The sequence below is a fragment of the Lampetra planeri genome, chromosome 8 (assembly GCF_965212315.1).
Source record: "Lampetra planeri chromosome 8, kcLamPlan1.2.h2, whole genome shotgun sequence".
Classification (NCBI taxonomy): Eukaryota; Metazoa; Chordata; class Hyperoartia; order Petromyzontiformes; family Petromyzontidae; genus Lampetra; species Lampetra planeri.
The window spans coordinates 16,019,896-16,042,674 of NC_136114.1; the positions used below are offsets into that span (position 1 = coordinate 16,019,896).

At 56.5% G+C, this 22,779-nt stretch overlaps 2 protein-coding genes across 5 annotated transcripts; one reads left to right on the forward strand and one right to left on the reverse strand.

Annotated features, from left to right (window-relative positions):
- The first annotated feature begins 2,200 nt into the window (after positions 1 to 2,200).
- DRAM1 (DNA damage regulated autophagy modulator 1) lies at positions 2,201 to 15,785 on the forward strand. 2 transcript variants are annotated; one of them, XM_078597228.1, is made up of 8 exons: positions 2,201 to 2,562; positions 2,757 to 2,953; positions 5,395 to 5,462; positions 7,169 to 7,308; positions 9,300 to 9,474; positions 10,382 to 10,431; positions 14,306 to 14,398; positions 15,462 to 15,785. In XM_078597228.1, exons 2-8 carry the CDS (start codon positions 2,814 to 2,816, stop codon positions 15,543 to 15,545), a joined length of 750 nt encoding a protein of 249 aa, XP_078453354.1. In that variant the 5' UTR covers positions 2,201 to 2,562; positions 2,757 to 2,813; the 3' UTR covers positions 15,546 to 15,785. The 2 variants fall into 2 exon arrangements, with proteins under 2 accessions (XP_078453354.1, XP_078453355.1); XM_078597229.1 differs by having other exon boundaries at positions 2,204 to 2,562; positions 9,300 to 9,465.
- A 7-nt stretch (positions 15,786 to 15,792) lies between these two features.
- On the reverse strand, positions 15,793 to 22,302 carry LOC144720434 (uncharacterized). Of its 3 annotated transcripts, none has more exons than XR_013585760.1 (2): positions 20,181 to 22,302; positions 15,793 to 16,353 (listed from the first exon to the last, which is right to left on the reverse strand). XR_013585760.1 is itself a non-coding variant. In XM_078597230.1 (2 exons), exons 1-2 carry the CDS (start codon positions 20,326 to 20,328, stop codon positions 15,933 to 15,935), a joined length of 441 nt encoding a protein of 146 aa, XP_078453356.1. In that variant the 5' UTR covers positions 20,329 to 22,302; the 3' UTR covers positions 15,793 to 15,932. The 3 variants fall into 3 exon arrangements, 2 of the variants coding, with proteins under 2 accessions (XP_078453356.1, XP_078453357.1); XM_078597230.1 differs by having other exon boundaries at positions 20,309 to 22,302; XM_078597231.1 differs by lacking the exon at positions 20,181 to 22,302 and adding an exon at positions 17,358 to 20,174.
- Between the last annotated feature and the right edge of the window lie 477 nt (positions 22,303 to 22,779).

Consider the following 22,779-nt stretch of genomic DNA (forward strand, 5'->3'; position numbering starts at 1 on the left):
GTGGTGTGGAGTGGTGTGTTGTGGAGTGTAGTGGTGTGGAGTGGTGTGTTGTGGAGTGTAGTGGTGTGGAGTGGTGTGTTGTGGAGTGTAGTGGTGTAGAGTGGTGTGTTGTGGAGTGTAGTGGTGTGGAGTGGTGTGTTGTGGAGTGTAGTGGTGTGGAGTGGTGTGTTGTGGAGTGTAGTGGTGTGGAGTGGTGTGTTGTGGAGTGTAGTGGTGTAGAGTGGTGTGTTGTGGAGTGTAGTGGTGTAGAGTGGTGTGTTGTGGAGTGTAGTGGTGTGGAGTGGTGTGTTGTGGAGTGTAGTGGTGTGGAGTGGTGTGTTGTGGAGTGTAGTGGTGTGGAGTGGTGTGTTGTGGAGTGTAGTGGTGTAGAGTGGTGTGTTGTGGAGTGTAGTGGTGTAGAGTGGTGTGTTGTGGAGTGTAGTGGTGTGGAGTGGTGTGTTGTGGAGTGTAGTGGTGTAGAGTGGTGTGTTGTGGAGTGTAGTGGTGTAGAGTGGTGTGTTGTGGAGTGAAGTGGTGTAGAGTGGTGTGTTGTGGAGTGTAGTGGTGTGGAGTGGTGTGTTGTGGAGTGGTGTGTTGTGGAGTGTAGTGGTGTGGAGTGGTGTGTTGTGGAGTGTAGTGGTGTAGAGTGGTGTGTTGTGGAGTGTAGTGGTGTAGAGTGGTGTGTTGTGGAGTGTAGTGGTGTGGAGTGGGGTGTTGTGGAGTGTAGTGGTGTGGAGTGGTGTGTTGTGGAGTGTAGTGGTGTGGAGTGGTGTGTTGTGGAGTGTAGTAGTGTGGAGTGGTGTGTTGTGGAGTGTAGTGGTGTGGAGTGGTGTGTTGTGGAGTGTAGTGGTGTAGAGTGGTGTGTTGTGGAGTGTAGTGGTGTAGAGTGGTGTGTTGTGGAGTGTAGTGGTGTAGAGTGGTGTGTTGTGGAATGGTGTGGTGTAGAGTGGTGTGTTGTGGAGTGTAGTGGTGTAGAGTGGTGTGTTGTGGAGTGTAGTGGTGTAGAGTGGTGTGTTGTGGAGTGTAGTGGTGTAGAGTGGTGTGTTGCGGAGTGTAGTGGTGTAGAGTGGTGTGTTGTGGAGTGTAGTGGTGTAGAGTGGTGTGTTGTGGAGTGTAGTGGTGTAGAGTGGTGTGTTGTGGAGTGTAGTGGTGTAGAGTGGTGTGTTGTGGAGTGAAGTGGTGTAGAGTGGTGTGTTGTGGAGTGTAGTGGTGTAGAGTGGTGTGTTGTGGAGTGTAGTGGTGTAGAGTGGTGTGTTGTGGAGTGTAGTGGTGTAGAGTGGTGTGTTGTGGAGTGTAGTGGTGTAGAGTGGTGTGTTGTGGAGTGTAGTGGTGTAGAGTGGTGTGTTGTGGAGTGTAGTGGTGTAGAGTGGTGTGTTGTGGAGTGTAGTGGTGTAGAGTGGTGTGTTGTGGAGTGTAGTGGTGTAGAGTGGTGTGTTGTGGAGTGTAGTGGTGTAGAGTGGAGTGGAGTGCTGTGGAGCCGTGTAGAGTGGAGTGCTGTGGAGTGTAGTGGTGTAGAGTGGAGTGGAGTGCTGTGGAGCCGTGTAGAGTGGAGTGCTGTGGAGTGGAGCCGTGTAGAGTGGAGTGGAGTGCTGTGGAGCCGTGTAGAGTGGAGTGCTGTGGAGCCGTGTAGAATGGAGCCGTGTAGAGTGGAGTGGAGTGCTGTGGAGCCGTGTAGAGTGGAGTGGTGTGGAGCCGTGTAGAGTGGAGTGGTGTGCAATGCAGTGTAGTGGTGTAGAGTGGGGTAAAGTGGAGTGGGGTTGAGTTATTTGGTGTGAAGTGGTTAAGGGGCCGTCCATAAATAACGTCACGCACCTAGGGCGGGGGGGTCAGACATTTGTGACGATGTGTGACGAGGGGGGGGGGGGTTTGGGAAATGTGACGTCACATCAAAATGCGCAACTTTAAATAAATATAGACAACACGTTCTACTTAATTAAATATACTTTTTAATAAATGTTTTCTCCTCCAACATCAGAGTGCAGCGCCACATTAAATACGCACTACAATGACAATAGTTTAAAGCGATTTGAAGCATATTTTATTTTCAAAATTAAAAATATGGTTTTGGGGGGGGGGGCAGAGCTTTGTGACGTCATATTTGAGGGGGGGCGTCTGACTTTTTGTGACGCCGTGTGACGAGGGGGGGGGGAGTAAAAATCGTCCAAAATCGCGTGACGTCATTTATGGACGGCCCCTAAGTGGTTTAGAGTGATGTGGGATGGAGTTGAGTTGTGTGGATTGGAGTGGGAGCGGAATGGGGTGGAGTGGCGCTGAAGTTGCAGATTGTTTCAACTTCTCTATTCGGTCCGGATGTCACGGCTCTGGGCTCTGTGCGGGGCAGCATTTCCTATTCTTAAAGCGACCGTGTTTGTCTCTCTCTAACCGTGTCCCTCTCTCTCTCTGCATGCGCCTCTTCCAGTGTCTCCCTTTCTGTGTCGCTCCTGTATATCCCTGTCTCTCTCCCCGTGTCTTTCTCTCTCCGCTTATCTCTCTGTGATGATGGATTAGTCACGCGCTGCGTGGGAGGCGAGTATCGCAGTGGGTCACTTCCTCGTGCTCAGTTCGCCGGGGCACGCTCTGCAGGTAGGTCTGCTCCGTGAGATGTCTTCGTCGGGGAGCTCAGTGCGTGTACTCGCTAGCGTGTACACGCACACGGGTACACGGGCTTGTGCACGGCACACATTCACACGGGTCTGCGTACATACACACCCACGCGTGTACACGGCTTCGTGTACACATTCACACGGCACGTGGTCGATGTGCACTCCGTGGTGCAGGGTGCAGCGCGCGCTTCGTGCGGCGTGTCTCGGTGCGGCTCCCCGAGGCTCGCCTCCATGCCGTCCTTTTGGTGGTTCACGGAGGGCGCTTCCGCGCTGCCGCTCTTCGTGGTGTGCTGGACCACCGTCACCTTCGCAACCAGCTACCTCACGGCCGCATTGCGCGGGGACGTGGATCCCATACTGCCCTATATTAGGTACAAACTCATCTGCCTGCCCACTCACCCGCCTGCGCACTCAGCACTCACTCGCCTGCACATTCACTCACCTGCCCACTCACTCGCCTGCCCACTCACTCGCCAGGCCATTCACTCGCCTGCCCACTCACTCGCCTGCCCACTCACTCGCCTGCCCACTCACTCGCCTGCGCACTCACTCGCCTGGCCACTCATTCGCCTGCCCACTCACTCGCCTGCCCACTCACTCGCCTGCCCACTCACTCGCCTGCGCACTCACTCGCCTGGCCACTCACTCGCCTGCCCACTCACTCGCCTGGCCACTCACTCACCTGGCCACTCACTCGCCTGCGCACTCACTCGCCTGGCCACTCACTCGCCTGCGCACTCACTCGCCTGCCCACTCACTCGCCTGCCCACTCACTCGCCTAGCCACTCACTCGCCTGCCCACTCACTCGCCTGCCCACTCACTCGCCTGGCCACTCACTCGCCTGGCCACTCACTCGCCTGCGCACTCACTCGCCTGCCCACTCACTCGCCTGGCCACTCACTCGCCTGCCCACTCACTCGCCTGCCCACTCACTCGCCTGCCTACTCACTCGCCTGGCCACTCACTCGCCTGGCCACTCACTCGCCTGCCCACTCACTCGCCTGCCCACTCACTCGCCTGCCCACTCACTCGCCTGCCCACTCACTCGCCTGGCCACTCACTCGCCTGCCCACTCACTCGCCTGCCCACTCACTCGCCTGCCCACTCACTCGCCTGGCCACTCACTCGCCTGGCCACTCACTCGCCTGCCCACTCACTCGCCTGCCCACTCACTCGCCTGCCCACTCACTCGCCTGCCCACTCACTCGCCTGGCCACTCACTCGCCTGCGAACTCACTCGCCTGCCCACTCACTCGCCTGGCCACTCACTCGCCTGCCCACTCACTCGCCTGGCCACTCACTCGCCTGCCCACTCACTCGCCTGCCCACTCACTCGCCTGCCCACTCACTCGCCTGGCCACTCACTCGCCTGGCCACTCACTCGCCTGCCCACTCACTCGCCTGCCCACTCACTCGCCTGCCCACTCACTCGCCTGGCCACTCACTCGCCTGCCCACTCACTCGCCTGCCCACTCACTCGCCTGGCCACTCACTCGCCTGGCCACTCACTCGCCTGGCCACTCACTCGCCTGCCCACTCACTCGCCTGCCCACTCACTCGCCTGGCCACTCACTCGCCTGCGAACTCACTCGCCTGCCCACTCACTCGCCTGGCCACTCACTCGCCTGCCCACTCACTCGCCTGGCCACTCACTCGCCTGCGCACTCACTCGCCTGGCCTCACTCGCCTGCGCACTCACTCGCCTGGCCACTCACTCGCCTGCCCACTCACTCGCCTGGCCACTCACTCGCCTGCCCACTCACTCGCCTGCCCACTCACTCGCCTGGCCACTCACTCGCCTGCCCACTCACTCGCCTGCCCACTCACTCACCTGGCCACTCACTCGCCTGCCCACTCACTCGCCTGGCCACTCACTCGCCTGGCCACTCACTCGCCTGCCCACTCACTCGCCTGCCCACTCACTCGCCTGGCCATTCACTCGCCTGCCCACTCACTCGCCTGCCCACTCACTCGCCTGCCCACTCACTCGCCTGCCCACTCACTCGCCTGGCCACTCACTCGCCTGCCCACTCACTCGCCTGCCCACTCACTCGCCTGCCCACTCACTCGCCTGGCCACTCACTCGCCTGCCCACTCACTCGCCTGCCCACTCACTCGCCTGCCCACTCACTCACCTGGCCACTCACTCGCCTGCCCACTCACTCACCTGGCCACTCACTCGCCTGGCCACTCACTCGCCTGCCCACTCACTCGCCTGCCCACTCACTCGCCTGCCCACTCACTCGCCTGGCCACTCACTCGCCTGCGAACTCACTCGCCTGCCCACTCACTCGCCTGGCCACTCACTCGCCTGCCCACTCACTCGCCTGCCCACTCACTCGCCTGCTCACTCACTCGCCTGCCCACTCACTCGCCTGCCCACTCACTCGCCTGGCCACTCACTCGCCTGCCCACTCACTCGCCTGCGCACTCACTCGCCTGGCCACTCACTCGCCTGCGCACTCACTCGCCTGGCCACTCACTCGCCTGCCCACTCACTCGCCTGGCCACTCACTCGCCTGCCCACTCACTCACCTAGCCACTCTCTCGCCTGCCCACTCACTCGCCTGGCCACTCACTCGCCTGGCCACTCACTCACTCGCCTGCCCACTCACTCGCCTGGCCACTCACTCGCCTGCCCACTCACTCGCCTGCCCACTCACTCGCCTGGCCACTCACTCGCCTGCCCACTCACTCGCCTGCCCACTCACTCGCCTGCCCACTCACTCGCCTGGCCACTCACTCGCCTGGCCACTCACTCGCCTGCCCACTCACTCGCCTGCCCACTCACTCGCCTGTGCGTGTGAGCAGTGACACGGCTGGGCGGCCCCCGGAAAGCTGCGTGTTTGGACTGATGCTGAGCATGTCAGCGCTGGCAGGTACCACTAACCTTTCGCCCCCCCCGCTCACCACTCACAGACAACCACTCACTACACCGCTGACCACTCAGACACCACTCGCAGACATTTACGACCACCACCACCACCACACTGAGGTCCCGTGGCTTTGAAGGGAGAGCAGTGAGCGGTGTTCCCATGTGCACCGTGTTCCAGGCAGGGGAGGCAGAGCCTCACCTGCCATACTCCAATGAAAATAGCTGTTACGAAAAAAATAATAAAATAAAATAAATATTAAGATGTTTCCACTGATCTGTGTTATAAATGTCATTTCTGTACGATTCCAATAATTTTGATAGTCAAAATCGCCAAATTTGCGGAGCTCCGCTGCAAATACAGGAAGAGACGAGAATTCCTTCATCAAAACACTACACCATAGGGCCCGTCGCATCTCTGACCAGCACCACCTAGCCAGTGATTTGGAGCACGTACACCAAGCCCTCAGGAGGAACGGATACTCGGACCGTACAATCCGCAAAGCTGTCTCCCCAGCCATACGGAGACAACCTTCTGAGGATCCAACCAAAACCATCGCCTTACCGTACATAACAGGGGTTACAAAAAGATTTCCCAAATCTTAAACAAATACAAGATCCAGGTTCGTTTCAACACAGTACACAAAATCCGTGATTTGATCCCATCTGTAAAGGATGTGATTCCTGACATGCAATACCCTGGTGTCTACAAACTGAGTTGTGGTTGCAGCAGCAGTTACATTGGGGAAACGAAACGACATGTCTCGGACCGCGTTCGTGAACACAAGGCAGATCTGAAACACGGCAAGACCAATACCTCTGCCGTTGCCGATCATTGTTTTAACGCTGTGGGCACACACGAAATGTATTTTCCAAGATGGAGGTACTCTGCGAACCTACCGGCTACCTTTAGAGATTTGTTCATGAAGCCATCCAGATATTTTAACACAGACACAACTTCAACCGAGAGGATGGGTAAAAACTGAGCAATCATTGGAAGGACGTTATTAACCAGGTAAAGTCTGAACTGACTGTGATGTTTCCATCCTACCTGCCTATGTCAGCTGTTATTCTGACTCTCTGTCTCTCTCTCTATGCCTTTCTCTTAGATCTGTCATGCTCACATGTCCTTTGCATTGCACTCTCATGCCTTTGGATTGCACCACTCTTCGATTTCACGCTAACATGCTAATCTCTCACATTAACATCACTAGCCCAGACCACTTCTTTATGACCCTTGGGCTACACCCATTTCAAACCTTTTAAAACAGTCTGCCTCAGCAGCAGACCACGCTTTCCCACCTGATGACGGACGCTTGTGTTGCGCCAGAAACGTTGTGATTTATTTAATTTTATACCTCCGTGACTTCACCGAAAGAAACAAAGAGTAAGAGACGAGAGATGAGGCAGCGATGAGCTCAGCCTCCCCTCTGATTGCGCAACCCCTCAGTAACTGGATGGAGTGCGGGCAATAAGCCTGTTACTATCTCAGTATGTCACCAATGTAATGTTTGTAGACCCCTTCATCCCATGTCCTCGCCTTCCATACTCCAGCTAAGTTATTTCACGTATGTGTATAAAGATATTTAGGCTCGCTGGTCTCGTCATGAAACTGCAATGAAAAAGCACCAGGGGAGGCAGCTCACCGCACGTCACTGCCGTGTCTCCCCGCGTGTCTCCCCGCGTGTCCCCCGCGTGTCTCCCCGCGTGCAGCCGCTCTCACGATGTTCGTGCGCTACCGTCTGGTGGCGTGCGCGACGTGTGGCCGCAGCTGCGCCGTCTTCGTCAACCGCACGGGGTTCGCCATCGGCCTCATCAGCTGCCTCGGGCTCCTCGTGATCGCCAACTTCCAGGTGATGACGAGGTGGTTGTGATGGGGGGTGATGACGAGGTGGTTGTGATGGAGGGTGATGACGAGGTGGTTGTGATGGAGGGTGATGACGAGGTGGTTGTGATGGGGGTGATGACGAGGTGGTTGTGATGGAGGGTGATGACGAGGTGGTTGTGATGGGGGTGATGACGAGGTGGTTGTGATGGGGGGTGATGACGAGGTGGTTGTGATGGGGGGTGATGACGAGATGGTTGTGATGGGGGGTGATGACGAGGTGGTTGTGATGGAGGGTGATGACGAGGTGGTTGTGATGGAGGGTGATGACGAGGTGGTTGTGATGGGGGTGATGACGAGGTGGTTGTGATGGGGGGTGATGACGAGGTGGTTGTGATGGGGGGTGATGACGAGGTGGTTGTGATGGGGGGTGATGACGAGGTGGTTGTGATGGAGGGTGATGACGAGGTGGTTGTGATGGGGGGTGATGACGAGGTGGTTGTGATGGAGGGTGATGACGAGGTGGTTGTGATGGGGGGTGATGACGAGGTGGTTGTGATGGAGGGTGATGACGAGGTGGTTGTGATGGGGGGTGATGACGAGGTGGTTGTGATGGGGGGTGATGACGAGGTGGTTGTGATGGAGGGTGATGACGAGGTGGTTGTAATGGAGGGTGATGACGAGGTGTTTGTGATGGGGGTGATGACGAGGTGGTTGTGATGGGGGGTGATGACGAGGTGGTTGTGATGGAGGGTGATGACGAGGTGGTTGTGATGGGGGTGATGACGAGGTGGTTGTGATGGAGGGTGATGACGAGGTGGTTGTGATGGGGGGTGATGACGAGGTGGTTGTGATGGAGGGTGATGACGAGGTGGTTGTGATGGGGGGTGATGACGAGGTGGTTGTGATGGGGGTGATGACGAGGTGGTTGTGATGGGGGTGATGACGAGGTGGTTGTGATGGAGGGTGATGACGAGGTGTTTGTGATGGGGGTGATGACGAGGTGGTTGTGATGGGGGGTGATGACGAGGTGGTTGTGATGGAGGGTGATGACGAGGTGGTTGTGATGGGGGTGATGACGAGGTGGTTGTGATGGAGGGTGATGACGAGGTGGTTGTGATGGAGGGTGATGACGAGGTGGTTGTGATGGGGGGTGATGACGAGGTGGTTGTGATGGAGGGTGATGACAAGGTGGTTGTGATGGGGGTGATGACGAGGTGGTTGTGATGGAGGGTGATGACGAGGTGGTTGTGATGGAGGGTGATGACGAGGTGGTTGTGATGGGGGTGATGACGAGGTGGTTGTGATGGAGGGTGATGACGAGGTGTTTGTGATGGGGGTGATGACGAGGTGTTTGTGATGGGGGTGATGACGAGGTGGTTGTGATGGGGGGTGATGACGAGGTGGTTGTGATGGAGGGTAATGACGAGGTGGTTGTGATGGGGGTGATGACGAGGTGGTTGTGATGGAGGGTGATGACGAGGTGGTTGTGATGGAGGGTGATAACGAGGTGGTTGTGATGGGGGTGATGACGAGGTGGTTGTGATGGGGGTGATGACGAGGTGGTTGTGATGGAGGGTGATGACGAGGTGGTTGTGATGACGAGGTGGTTGTGATGGAGGGTGATGACGAGGTGGTTGTGATGGGGGTGATGACGAGGTGGTTGTGATGACGAGGTGGTTGTGATGGAGGGTGATGACGAGGTGGTTGTAATGGGGGTGATGACGAGGTGGTTGTGATGACGAGGTGGTTGTGATGGAGGGTGATGACGAGGTGGTTGTGATGGGGGTGATGACGAGGTGGTTGTGATGACGAGGTGGTTGTGATGGAGGGTGATGACGAGGTGGTTGTGATGGGGGTGATGACGAGGTGGTTGTGATGACGAGGTGGTTGTGATGGAGGGTGATGACGAGGTGGTTGTGATGGAGGGTGATGACGAGGTGGTTGTGATGGGGGTGATGACGAGGTGGTTGTGATTGGGGGTGAACACAATCCCCTCCCCCCGCCCCCCACGTGTAGAACACCACGGAGTTGGGGGTGCACATGGCGGGGGCCGGGTTGGCGTTCGCGGGGGGCGCCCTCTACGCGACGCTCCACGCGCTCCTCTCGTGGCACACGGAGCCCCGGGGGCTCGCGTGTGTGCGCACCACCCTCGCCGCATGGAGCCTCGCCAGTGGCGTCACGAGCATCCCACGTGCGTGTGTGTGTACGCGTGTGCGCGTGTACACGTGCTTGCGTGTACACGTGCGTGCGTGTACACGTGTGTGTGTGCGTGTACACGTGTGTGTATGTGCGTGTACACGTGTGTGTGTGTGTACAATATTTGTACAATATGTGTGTCAAGATGGGTCTCGATGGAGGAGGCTCGTGAAGGACGCTATTGGGAAATTGGAGGCAGTCGCCCTCCAGCAACAACGGAGGACAGAGGAGCGGACACTCAAAACAGCAAGTTGGCACAGTGGGGGTACAGCTGGTGCATCTACCGGTCATCTCAGTCAGCCAAACCGAGGCACCTGTTGGGTCTATCCTGAGACCTCCTGTCAGCGAGCCTTCGACACTTCACGTGGCCTCAAAGTGAACCTGGTGTAGCACAGGCGCCGTGGTTAGATTGCTGTCACTTAGTGGCGAATAGCGGGGATTGGTATTGGTGTGTAGCGCCACGGTTAGCGCGCAGCACCATGAACTCGGCGACTCGAGTTCGATTCCCGCTCACGGCCAACACCAGTGACGATTATCTGAACCGATCCTGGGCCTTCTTAAGTCGACTCAGCCTCAAATGAGTGCCTGGTGCGGTGTGTAAACATCGCTAGCACTGGGGAGACAAAGGCGGCAGGGCGTGGTGCTGGCCACCCACCCCCTCGTGTGCCGTGTCCACCTTCATAGGTGCTCGCCAACAGCACTTTCCCCAACAGTCGGTTAAGGCTATATAGGGGATCGTTGTCTTTATTTGCGTGTGTACACGTGCGTTTAGCGGTGAGGCGATGTGGGATATCTTTGACTTTGTGTACACGCGTGTGTGGTGAAGTGGTGCAGTGGTGTGGGTGGCTGTTGCCACCTTCCCTGTGTGAACCTTGACCCAGTAACTGCTGCTGCTGCTGCAGTGGTGGTCGCTGCCTGCCTCGCCACTTGGGACCTCACGTACAAGCATCAGGTGCCTCCCCGCCCGCCCGCCCACCACACCATCACCACCCTCATGGCACCACCATCACCACCCTCACGGCACCACCATCACCACCCTCACGGCACCACCACCACCCTCATGGCACCACCACCACCACCCTCATGGCACCACCACCACCACCCTCACGGCACCACCACCACCACCCTCATGGCACCACCACCACCACCCTCATGGCACCACCACCACCACCCTCACGGCACCACCATCACCACCCTCACGGCACCACCACCCTCATGGCACCACCACCACCACCCTCATGGCACCACCACCATCACCACCCTCACGGCACCACCAACACCACCCTCACGGCACCACCATCACCACCCTCACGGCACCACCACCACCCTCATGGCACCACCACCACCACCCTCATGGCACCACCACCACCACCCTCACGGCACCACCACCACCACCCTCATGGCACCACCACCACCACCCTCACGGCACCACCATCACCCTCACGGCACCACCACCACCCTCACGGCACCACCACCACCACCCTCATGGCACCACCATCACCACCCTCACGGCACCACCACCATCACCACCCTCACGGCACCACCATCACCACCCTCACGGCACCACCATCACCACCCTCATGGCACCACCATCACCACCCTCATGGCACCACCACCACCACCACCCTCACGGCACCACCATCACCACCCTCACGGCACCACCATCACCACCCTCATGGCACCACCACCATCACCACCCTCATGGCACCACCATCATCACCCTCACGGCACCACCATCACCACCCTCATGGCACCACCACAACCACTCTCACGGCACCACCATCACCACCCTCACGGCACCACCACCACCCTCATGGCACCACCACCACCACCCTCATGGCACCACCACCACCCTCACGGCACCACCACCACCACCCTCATGGCACCACCACCACCACCCTCATGGCACCACCACCACCACCCTCACGGCACCACCATCACCACCCTCACGGCACCACCACCCTCATGGCACCACCACCACCACCCTCACGGCACCACCATCACCCTCACGGCACCACCACCACCCTCACGGCACCACCACCCTCATGGCACCACCATCACCACCCTCACGGCACCACCACCATCACCACCCTCACGGCACTACCACCCTCATGGCACCACCACCACCACCCTCATGGCACCACCACCACCCTCACGGCACCACCACCCTCATGGCACCACCACCACCACCCTCATGGCACCACCACCACCACCCTCACGGCACCACCACCACACCCTCATGGCACCACCACCACCACCCTCACGGCACCACCATCACCCTCACGGCACCACCACCACCCTCACGGCACCACCACCACCACCCTCATGGCACCACCATCACCACCCTCACGGCACCACCACCATCACCACCGTCACGGCACCACCATCACCACCCTCACGGCACCACCATCACGACCCTCATGGCACCACCATCACCACCCTCATGGCACCACCATCACCACCACCCTCACGGCACCACCACCATCATCACCCTTACGGCACCACCACCACCCTCATGGCACCACCATCACCACCCTCACGGCACCACCACCACCACCCTCATGGCACCACCATCACCACCCTCACGGCACCACCACCACCACCCTCACGACACCACCACCACCACCCTCATGGCACCACCATCACCACCCTCATGGCACCACCACCACCACCCTCACGGCACCACCACCACCACCCTCATGCCACCACCACCACCACCCTCATGGCACCACCATCACCACCCTCACGGCACCACCACCACCACACTCACGGCACCACCACCACCACCACCCTCACGGCACCACCATCACCACCCTCACGGCACCACCATCACCACCCTCATGGCACCACCATCACCACCACCCTCATGGCACCACCATCACCACCCTCATGGCACCACCATCACCACCCTCACGGCACCACCACCACCACCCTCATGGCACCACCATCACCACCCTCATGGCACCACCATCACCACCCTCGTGGCACCACCACCACCACCCTCACGGCACCAACACCACCACCCTCACGGCACCACCACCACCACCCTCACGGCACCACCACCCTCACGGCACCACCATCACCACCCTCATGGCACCACCATCACCACCCTCATGGCACCACCACCACCACCCTCACGGCACCACCACCACCACCCTCACGGCACCACCATCACCACCCTCACGGCACCACCATCACCACCCTCATGGCACCACCACCACCACCCTCATGGCACCACCACCATCACCACCCTCATGGCACCACCATCACCACCACCCTCATGGCACCACCATCACCACCACCCTCATGGCACCACCACCATCACCAGCCTCACGGCACCACCAGCACCACCCTCATGGCACCACCACCCTCATGGCACCACCACCACCCTCATGGCACCACCACCACCACCCTCACGGCACCACCATCACCACCACCCTCATGGCACCACCATCACCACCCTCATGGCACCACCACCACCCTCATGGCACCACCATCACCACCCTCACGGCACCACCACCACCACCCTCACGGCACCACCATCACCACCCTCATGGCACCACCATCACCACCACCCTCATGGCACCACCAACATCACCACCCTCACGGCACCACCACCACCACCCTCACGGCACCACCACCACCACCCTCATAGCACCACCACTCTCACGGCACCACCACCATCACCACCCTCATGGCACCACCATCACCACCACCCTCATGGCACCACCACCATCACCACCCTCATGGCACCACCACCACCACCCTCACGGCACCACCACCACCCTCATGGCACCACCACCACCACCCTCACGGCACCACCACCACCACCCTCATGGCACCACCATCACCACCCTCATGGCACCACCACCACCACCCTCACGGCACCACCACCACCACCTTCACGGCACCACCACCACCACCCTCACGGCACCACCACCACCACCCTCATGGCACCACCATCACCACCACCCTCACGGCACCACCACCACCACCCTCATGGCACCACCACCACCACCCTCACGGCACCACCACCACCACCCTCACGGCACCACCACCACCCTCACGGCACCACCACCACCACCACCCTCATGGCACCACCATCACCACCACCCTCATGGCACCACCATCACCACCCTCATGGCACCACCACCACCACCACCACCCTCATGGCACCACCATCACCACCCTCATGGCACCACCACCACCACCCTCATGGCACCACCATCACCACCCTCATGGCACCACCACCACCACCACCCTCATGGCACCACCATCACCACCCTCATGGCACCACCACCACCACCCTCATGGCACCACCACCACCACCCTCATGGCACCACCACCACCACCACCCTCATGGCACCACCATCACCACCCTCACGGCACCACCACCACCACCCTCATGGCACCACCATCACCACCCTCATGGCACCACCACCACCACCACCCTCATGGCACCACCACCCTCATGGCACCACCACCACCCTCATGGCACCACCATCACCACCCTCACGGCACCACCACCACCACCACCACCCTCATGGCACCACCACCACCCTCATGGCACCACCACCACCACCACCCTCATGGCACCACCATCACCACCCTCATGGCACCACCACCACCACCACCCTCATGGCACCACCACCACCACCACCCTCATGGCACCACCACCACCACCACCCTCATGGCACCACCATCACCACCCTCACGGCACCACCACCACCACCACCCTCACGGCACCACCACCACCACCCTCATGGCACCACCCTCACGGCACCACCGCCTCCACCACCTATGGCTGACCACACCTCACCCCGCAGGCTAAGACCCTGCTCCGAGTGTCCGCCGCGGCCGAGTGGAGCCTCGGGGTTTCCTTCCTCACGTTCTTCCTCACCTTCATCCGCGACTTCCAGGTGTGACTCCCATCCCAAACACCCGCTGTGTAGCCTTTAACAGACGTTTGTAGCACCGATGAAGGTCGCCACATGAGGGATTGGGTGGTCATCTGCCATGCACAGTGACATTGTAGCAAAAACAGCCTCTGTTCACCACTAAGTGGCGGTCACGTCACCACGGCGCTTGCACCAGGCCGTGCACACTTTGAGGCCACGTGACGTGTCGAGGGCTCTCCAGCAGGAGGTTACGGGACGTAAGTAGCCAACTGCGCTCATCGGAGGTGCGGGGGAAGGATAACAAACTCAACACATAATAAAGCAATTCTCAAGAAATTAGTTTTCAATTCAGATTTAAAAGTGCATAGCTCCAGTGGCTTCTTAATATCGTAAGAGCATTCCAGATGGCCGAAGAAGCGCATTTGAAAGTGACCGATGCATCACCGACGCCTCCTGCTGTGCCAACTTGCTGTGTTTTAGCCGCCCGGCGCGCTCCTCGTTGTGAGCGTCGCTCCTCTGCCCTCCACAGGTTGTTAGAGGGAGACGGCCTCCAATTGCCCAGTAGCGTCATTGACAATCCTTCAGCGGCCGGTCTCGACACCGCTGGTTCCAGCTATCGGCAAGTCCACTCAGGGGCAAACAAAAATCCCTCTTATAGCCTTAATAGACTGTAGAAGCAAGTGCTGTTAACGAGTATGTTGAACTTCTTTTGCACCGTACGTATCCAACCGTGCTAATCGGAGGTGCGGGGAAGGACAAACTGAACGGGTATCAGCACCGATGAAGGTCGGCACTCCACACGAGGGGCCAGTGGCCAGCAGCACGCCTGACCGCCTGTCTCCATAGTGGCGATGTTTACATTTGATATCAGGTACTCATTTGAGGCCGAGTTGACCTAGGGGAGGGCCAGGGCGGGTTCAGATGATCGCCACTGGTGTAGCCCGTGAGCGGGAATCGAACCCGGAGAGCCGGGATCGCAGCGCAGCGCGCTAACCGCTGCACTCCCGCTTCCCACTCAGGGACACACACAGTGACAGACACTCAGACTGGACCCTCACCACCCCCCCCCCATTCACCTCCGCAGGGCATGAGATTCCGTGTAATCGCGGAGCCGAGTCCGGAGCGCCAGAGTTTGCTGGAGGAGAGGAGGCGACTTCTGCCCCAGTGAGGTCCCCGCGAGGACTTGACGCGCGTCATTCCGAGCCTCACCCGAGATGCAGCCGGCTGATGCAGATCCGATCACCCCAGACCTCGTTTCCGTCCCCATCCCCGCGGATCCCACGGTGGAGACCATGACAATGATACAGTATTGATCGCGTTTTTATAATGAATTATTTTTATACCAATCGCGCTGCACTTATATTGAATAACCACGTGAATAAATGACTTGACTCACGGAGGTACCAGACACGAGGTCACTGCGAGATGCGGGTTTTTATTGAGAGGGTTGGGGGCACGGGAGGAGCGCTCAATAGCGGTGCGCACCGCTCAGAGACAGCAGCCACCGAGGTGGAGCCAGAAGACCGTGGGTGCCGGGGCCCCAACCTCTCTCGCTTCACTTGTAGCCGGAGTTACCTCCTCCCATGCCGCCGTTGCCTCCCCCGAAGCAGCACTGCTTCACGGGCCGCTGGCAGCATTGCTGCGTCTGGCAGCACTGAGGGCCCTTTGAGGAACCGCCCCTGGAACCATGGCCCCACCGCTTCCACAGAGAGCCGCACCCCACCTCCTCCTCATCCTCCTCCTCCTGCTGCTGCTGCTGCTCCAGCCGAGGACGCCCGCCGGCCCCGACCTTGCAGGGCCATTGAGGCGCTGGGTAGGGATGCGGCGGCGGAGCTGGGTAGGGATGCGGCTGGGGCCACATCGGGTGCGACTTGCACACCCACTGACACCGCGGGGGCGGCGGGCAGCACGGCGAGGGATGCGGCTTGCAGGGCCGTTGAGAAGGATCGCTCCATGGGCGCTGATGGTCCGAGTAGCTGCCGAGGGATAACACGCAACGTGCACACACGTGTCGACTCACGGCCATGGCGATACGCCGAGGGGCTAAACTTCACCGCAACTCATAGCTCAGTCCACCGACACTGCTACATTCCGCACACGGGTTTAATAGCAGGCACCTCCATTTAACTACAATATATAGAGAGAGGCGCACTGCGTTTACAAACTCTCAGCCTTATCCACAACCAGATCAAAATACCAACTTGATGTGTGGCCATGTTGTGCTTCAGGCGAGCAACTGCATTAAAACACCACCAACAAGGGCAAAGCTGTACAAGGTGCAATTCGATTCTGCTGTGGAGGATTCTCCCGGAAGGCCGGTAAAGCGATGGTCTGAACTGACGGCGAGTGCGCGACAGACGTGTACTGGCGTGCAGGTACACATGACGACAAACACAAAGATGCCCCCGAAAGCATTAACAGCATTTTAGGGCAAATGCTATTAGCGAGCACCTATGAAGGCTAGCAAGGTACACGAGGGGGTGGGGTGGCCAGCACCAAGCCCTAGTGGAGATGTTTACACATCACATCAGGTACTCATTTGAGGCCGAGTCGATCTAGGGGAGACCCAGAACCGGTTCGAATATTCGCCACTGTTATAGGTCGTGAGTGGGTCGCTGGGTTCGTAGCGCAGCACGCGAACCGCTACACTAACGCTCCCCACGCTTAAACAGGCACACAGGTACACACTGATAGACATAGGCACACACATATACACACTCCCAGAAGCCACACCAACACACACGGGCAGAGCAATCGTAGCTGCATCAAAGCTCTCTCACACACACAGAGCCACACGTAGTGTGGACACACAGAGCCACACGTAGTGTGGACACACAGAGCCACACGTAGTGTGGACACACAGAGCCACACGTAGTGTGGACACACAGAGCCACACGTAGTGTGGACACACAGAGCCACACGTAGTGTGGACACACAGAGCCACACCCTTAGTGTGGATGAGAGCGCTTCAGAACCATACCTCATGCCGGGTCTGGAGACGCACGTGGATCTGGAAGAATGGAAGAGGCAACGAACGGATGCTGTGGCTGTTCGATGCTCGTGCTCCGGGCTTTATATCGTGACCGGGCGGCTCGAGGCGGGTCCCGTGCTCATTGCTCGTGATCCGTTAATTGACGGCGATTAATGAGTAATGCGGGGTCTGTGGGGGCCCAGGGTTGAGTCTCCAGCCGGGGCCAGGGTGGTCCCAGGGCCCGACCCACGAGCGGCTCCTCCCGCGCAAGCCAACAGTGTTAACTTGCTTGTTTAACAAGAGCCCTTAATGATATTAATCACCCAATTTACAATGATGACCTTCAATTGCACTAATTAAGGTGGGATGAGGAGTGTGACATCGCTGGTGATTGATCTGCATTGGGGGGAGGGGATGGTGAAAGATGATGGCAGTGGGCGGTAGGGAGCTGAGAGGGGCCCCCAGGGTCCTGGTGGGGCTGTGAGACTCCCACGGCTGATCCATGTGTACTCTCCAACGAGGTCCCTTAGCTCTTAGGATCGCCTTCTTCTGAGCACTCCGAGGACAAGGCTCATTTCCTGCAGGAGTAATCGGGCTTTTTTCCAGTACAGCCCCCACGCTTTAGAACAACGCTTTGCTACTAAGACAATCAGCATCGTTAAATATATTCAAGTCTGTATGAAAAGACTCATCTCTTTAAACTGGCCTTTACCCGCATCTAGTTATGGCCGTTTACCCTGGTTCGGAGCGAGCGGTGAGTAGGTGAACGAGTGGGTGAGGGAGTGGGCGAGGAGGTGAGGGTGTGGGTAAGTGGGTGAGCGAGTAGGTGAGCGAATAGGTGAGCGAGCGGGTAAACTGGCCTTTACCCACACCTAATTCTGGTCGTTTGTCCAGCTGGTTGTTGTTTTTCCTGCTTGCCATACACGGCGCGCATTGGGATCTACAGATTGAATGTGGCACTTGAAACATGTGAATTATGATTGTGTCCTCCCTAAGCAGTATTACCAGTGGTTCCTGACCTGTGCTCCTCAGGCCTTGGCAGATACCATTGTATATACTGTAGTATATACTGTAGTATATACTGCCCAATGCGCAGCGACCTCGTGGCTCGGCAGAAGAGAAAGCGGCCCACAATAGGAAAGTTGCAAGTTCAAATCCCTCCGGGGTCACCAAAAATTAGTACCACTTTGTGGGGTAGTCAACAGTGGTTGTCCTATGGATAGACTCACCCCTGCCAGAGAAACGTGGAATGTCCCCTTTTGGCTCAGGGCTGTAAACTGATGGGCACCGCGTCAATACTCACTTGCATAAGAACACCCGCGTACTGCTCCGCCATTCAGATTGCGTTCGCTACTCGAACGAAAGCTGGGTAATGACGCGTCTGAGGATTGCTGCCATTGATTACTGATGAGTACATTGGGGCGTTTTCAACACAGTTGCTGAGCACAGGCGCAAAGTTTCCAAGTGACAAGCAGCACTAATCACAGTTGTAACACGGAAGAGTCAACATAGGTCCCATCATAGGTGCTCGTTAATAGCACTTGCCCCAAAAGTCTGTTACGGCTGTACGGGGGACTTTTTGTTTCGTAGTGACCTGCAGGATGGTGGTTGAGTGCTGGGTGAGTGAGTGGGTGGGTGAGCTGAAACAATCCGGAAATGTTGGGAACAGGAACCACCGACGATTTGACACCCATGTTGACGAAGCCTAACCCTCCCAGTGCCGTGCAATTCCGTGCAATTATTGTCTTACCTTAGCCTCTCCCAACACATTACAGGTCTGACACATAAAGGCCAGCTAGGTTTTACACGTGGCATTACTCAAAGTCTCAGTCTCTCTCCCCTTTCTCCAACTCACATCGCCATCACAAACTATTTTGCAACATTGTTTGACATTAGAATCCCACGGTTACAGAAAACTAGAGTAACATTTCCATTCACTAAATTCAGCAGCTCATAATAAGTTAGAGGTTGCGCATTTTCCATAAGTTGGGGGTTGGTTGAGTTAGCACATCACTTTGTGGAGAAGTCAGCAATGGTTTGCCATACAAATATATTAGTATGTATGTTGAACTTCTTTCGCACCGTACGCAGCCAACCGTGCGAATCAGAGCTGCGGGGGAAGGACAACAAACTAAACACCACCACGATGGGAACGTGGAACTTCCACCATTGGCAAGGAGCTGTAAACGGGAGATGAGCAGAGCCTCAATGCTCATGTGAACAGGAAGTCGCTTTGACTTACAGCTCGGCCTTACTCGTTGCGTACTGTGAATGTTAAGAGATGTAAACTGCGTGTACACTACACGCGGCATTGCATGTTGTCAACGGACACGCTGGACTCACAAGTGAGATGTTCCCTCTCACGGAACCAACCAGTTGTAAATATTTCTGTACCATATTAAAAGATTACCCTTTCCAGGCAGTAGCCCCGTGACATCGTTTAGAATGACGAAAGTCGAGTTCCCCTTTCCAATGATTTCTCTCCAGTTTAACCGCCAGCATCTCTGAGCTCTCGCCAGCTGCCTCTCGCTTAAAACTGTCCACGATCATGTCGAGGAGTTCCGTGGTTTGAAAACCAAGTGGGGTAAATTCAAACTTTTAATGCACAAACTTGGAATGCGTCCAGTTATCGCAAGGACGCGCGGGAAAAAAAGACGATCGGGATGGCAGTCAAAACCGGCGTTGCAAACAATTGGCCAAGCTCTGTGGCCCTATATATCTTGTCATGTATGGCCAACTCGATTCATGATAATACTTGCGGGTGCACCGAGAGGAAAACGGACGCATGCGAGGGGGGTAACCCGTACAGATGGAGCCGGGGGGGGGGGGTACCTGGAGTGGGTGGTTTCAGTCGGGGGTCAGGACTTCCTGCTGCCAATGATTCTGCCCAAATGATAACAAAGAAAGTACCTTCTCTGGATAGTCGATTACTTTATCAATAACCTGGGGAAGTTACTTACATTCGTGGACTTCGGTGCATCCCCTTTGCCACAGAGGATCGATCATGTCATACTGCGACACAGCGTTTCCATTACAGCTTACAGAAGGTTCACGTGATAAAAAAAACATCCCCACACAACATCCCCCGATGCTCGCCTCGCGACATCGCTTCCGAGCGCGTGAGTAAACCGCGAGGTTCTGCTTTTAACCCGAAAGACACGGAATGACTCGTGCTCTCTCGCCAACTCAGCTCCTGTTTCTTCACGTGGGATACTCTCACCCAACTACAATCCTGTACAGTTTTAAATCACACGTCTTTTTAAAAGGGATGTTACGCGTAACATCATTACAGTAGCTTAAAGTACTACTGTATTATGTATTTTTTTTAAGAGTTACTATATCATATCGGTCGTGAAAGCCTTCACGTGAAATTTACTAGATATATTCTTTACTTATTTTAAAAGCAGTTGCCGAGCAAAACTCAAAAGACCCAAAACATCAAGTGGTCAGCAACAAAAAACACCATCAAATTTGCAAGAAATAGGAGTTCCAGTTTATTCAGTAGGGAGGGAATTACTCCCTCCCTACAAGGTAGAGCAGTGCAAGGGAAGAGGCAGAAGGAGAAGTGGTGTGACCTGCAGTGCGGCGAGTGGGTGGGCGAGTGGGTGTCTTGTCTATTGGAACATCTACGCCGGTTAGAAACATTCAGGCTGGCCTGCCTACGACCCATCCTGAGTATAAGCAGGCAGGATTGTGTGAACTCGCAATTCCTTGAAAGATCTGGACACATTCCCATCAGAGTTCCTTCAGCAGGCAAGGCTATGTTGGCTGGGTTGTGTAGCCCCCGCATGCCCACCCAGGCGAGATAGAGGGGGATGAGTGGGCACGACAGGGGCTGGAAACGAGATGGACTGGTGCGGTGCAGGAGCTTGTGGAGCTCAGTGGACTTGCCGATGACTGGTACCAGCGGTGTCAAGATCGGCCTCTGTGGAGAAGGCTCGTGGAGGATGCTACTGGGTAATTGGAGGCAGTCGCCCTCCAACAACAATGGAGAGCAGAGGAGCGATGCTCACGAGTGGAGCGCCGGGTGGCTAAAATACAGCAAATTGGCACAATAGAGGGCACATCTGGTGCATCAACCAGTCATCTCAGTCAACTCATGGCACCTGGGTCTATTCCATGACCTCCTGTGAGCGAGCCTTCGACACTTCAAATGGCGTCAAAGTGCACCTGGCCTGGCACAGATGCCATGGTGACGTCACCGCCACTTCGTGGCGAATGGTGGGCGTTGTTGTCTTGTTGTGACCTGCAGTGTGGTTGGTGGGTGATTGAGTGATCGATTGTGCTCTTGTGACATGCACTTTAATGGTTGAACACTGTGGATGAGATGAAACAGTCAGTGACTGGTGGAGCACACATCCGCAACACAGGTGGATGATTCAACAAGTGAAGATCACAGGATCAATAACCATCGTAGTCGTGACAGAAGGGTGACGAGGTGACGAGCCACCGTTGAGCAAGAGACCAGAGTGGCTCAGGGAGCGCTTCTGTTCAAATCGTTCATAAAGTTGTGGGGCATTGTCAGGGCCAGACGAAGGTTATGATAGAAAGGAAGGGCCTAAGAAACGATTCCATGTTTAAAATATGTGTATGTAGTCATCAAACATACATATTTATATGCCTATATGAAATTAAACATAAATCACTACACTCATTTTCTTTCGAGCATTAGCTGTGGCAACGTCACAAATGCTGTCATCATAATTCAAAGGCAAATATGTTCCGATGGCCGCGCTACCTTCGCTCAGCTGTAACTTCAATGTGGAACGAAGAGCCTAAAGGAGGGCCTACAAAATATGGCCTTTGGGTTAATTGGGCCCTGAGAATTGTGAAAGCTTTGCCTTAAAAGGAGATATGTAAAAAGGGTTGTTAAAATGTTTGTGTTTGCATCACTGCTAGCCACATTAAAAAGACTCAAGTACAACACCAGTTACACATACAGAAATGTCCAGCGGTAAACGCATTCACCTCAACTGAGGAACGAAGACAGCTGCCGTAGTGGTGGCGCGATGGTCGGCAAACTAGACAAGCGATCCTGAGTTTACCCGTTCAATCCCATCTCCCGACACGGCAGTGGAAACATTTGTGGGTACATCTCTTAAATCTCTGCAGTCGTAACACTCCACTGGACACCATTCCCAGTTCCTGACTTTCGGAATCAGTAATCGATTCTGTAAGTGATTGCCAGTAGACTGGTTACCATTTAACAACCCTATAATAAACATAAACTAACAGGACCCTGCGGGGTGGGCTGGTAGGAACGAATAACCAAAGAATATAAACATAATGTATTATTACACTTGTTTAGCCAGGAAAGCCCCACTGAGTCTAAAGGTTTTTGTAGGGTCCTGCCAAGTGTTTGCAGTAGGGGGCGATGCTGCTACACCTAATCGGACGATACGAAGGGAGAGTGAGGCCTAGTTCTAGGCTT

What these genes read in the sequence shown, in the direction of transcription:
- LOC144720434 (XM_078597230.1), bottom strand. Translation starts at nt 20,328, where the DNA reads ATGCACCGAAGTCCACGAAT. An exon ending in ATGCACCGAAGTCCACGAAT is followed by an intron (nt 16,354 to 20,308) that starts GTAAGTAACTTC and finishes ATCCCTCGGCAG; the next exon opens with CTACTCGGACCATCAGCGCC.
- DRAM1 (XM_078597228.1), top strand. Translation starts at nt 2,814, where the DNA reads ATGCCGTCCTTTTGGTGGTTCACGGAGGGCGCTTCCGCGCTGCCGCTC. An exon ending in CCCATACTGCCCTATATTAG is followed by an intron (nt 2,954 to 5,394) that starts GTACAAACTCAT and finishes GCGTGTGAGCAG; the next exon opens with TGACACGGCTGGGCGGCCCC. An exon ending in CCTTCATCCGCGACTTCCAG is followed by an intron (nt 14,399 to 15,461) that starts GTGTGACTCCCA and finishes TCACCTCCGCAG; the next exon opens with GGCATGAGATTCCGTGTAAT.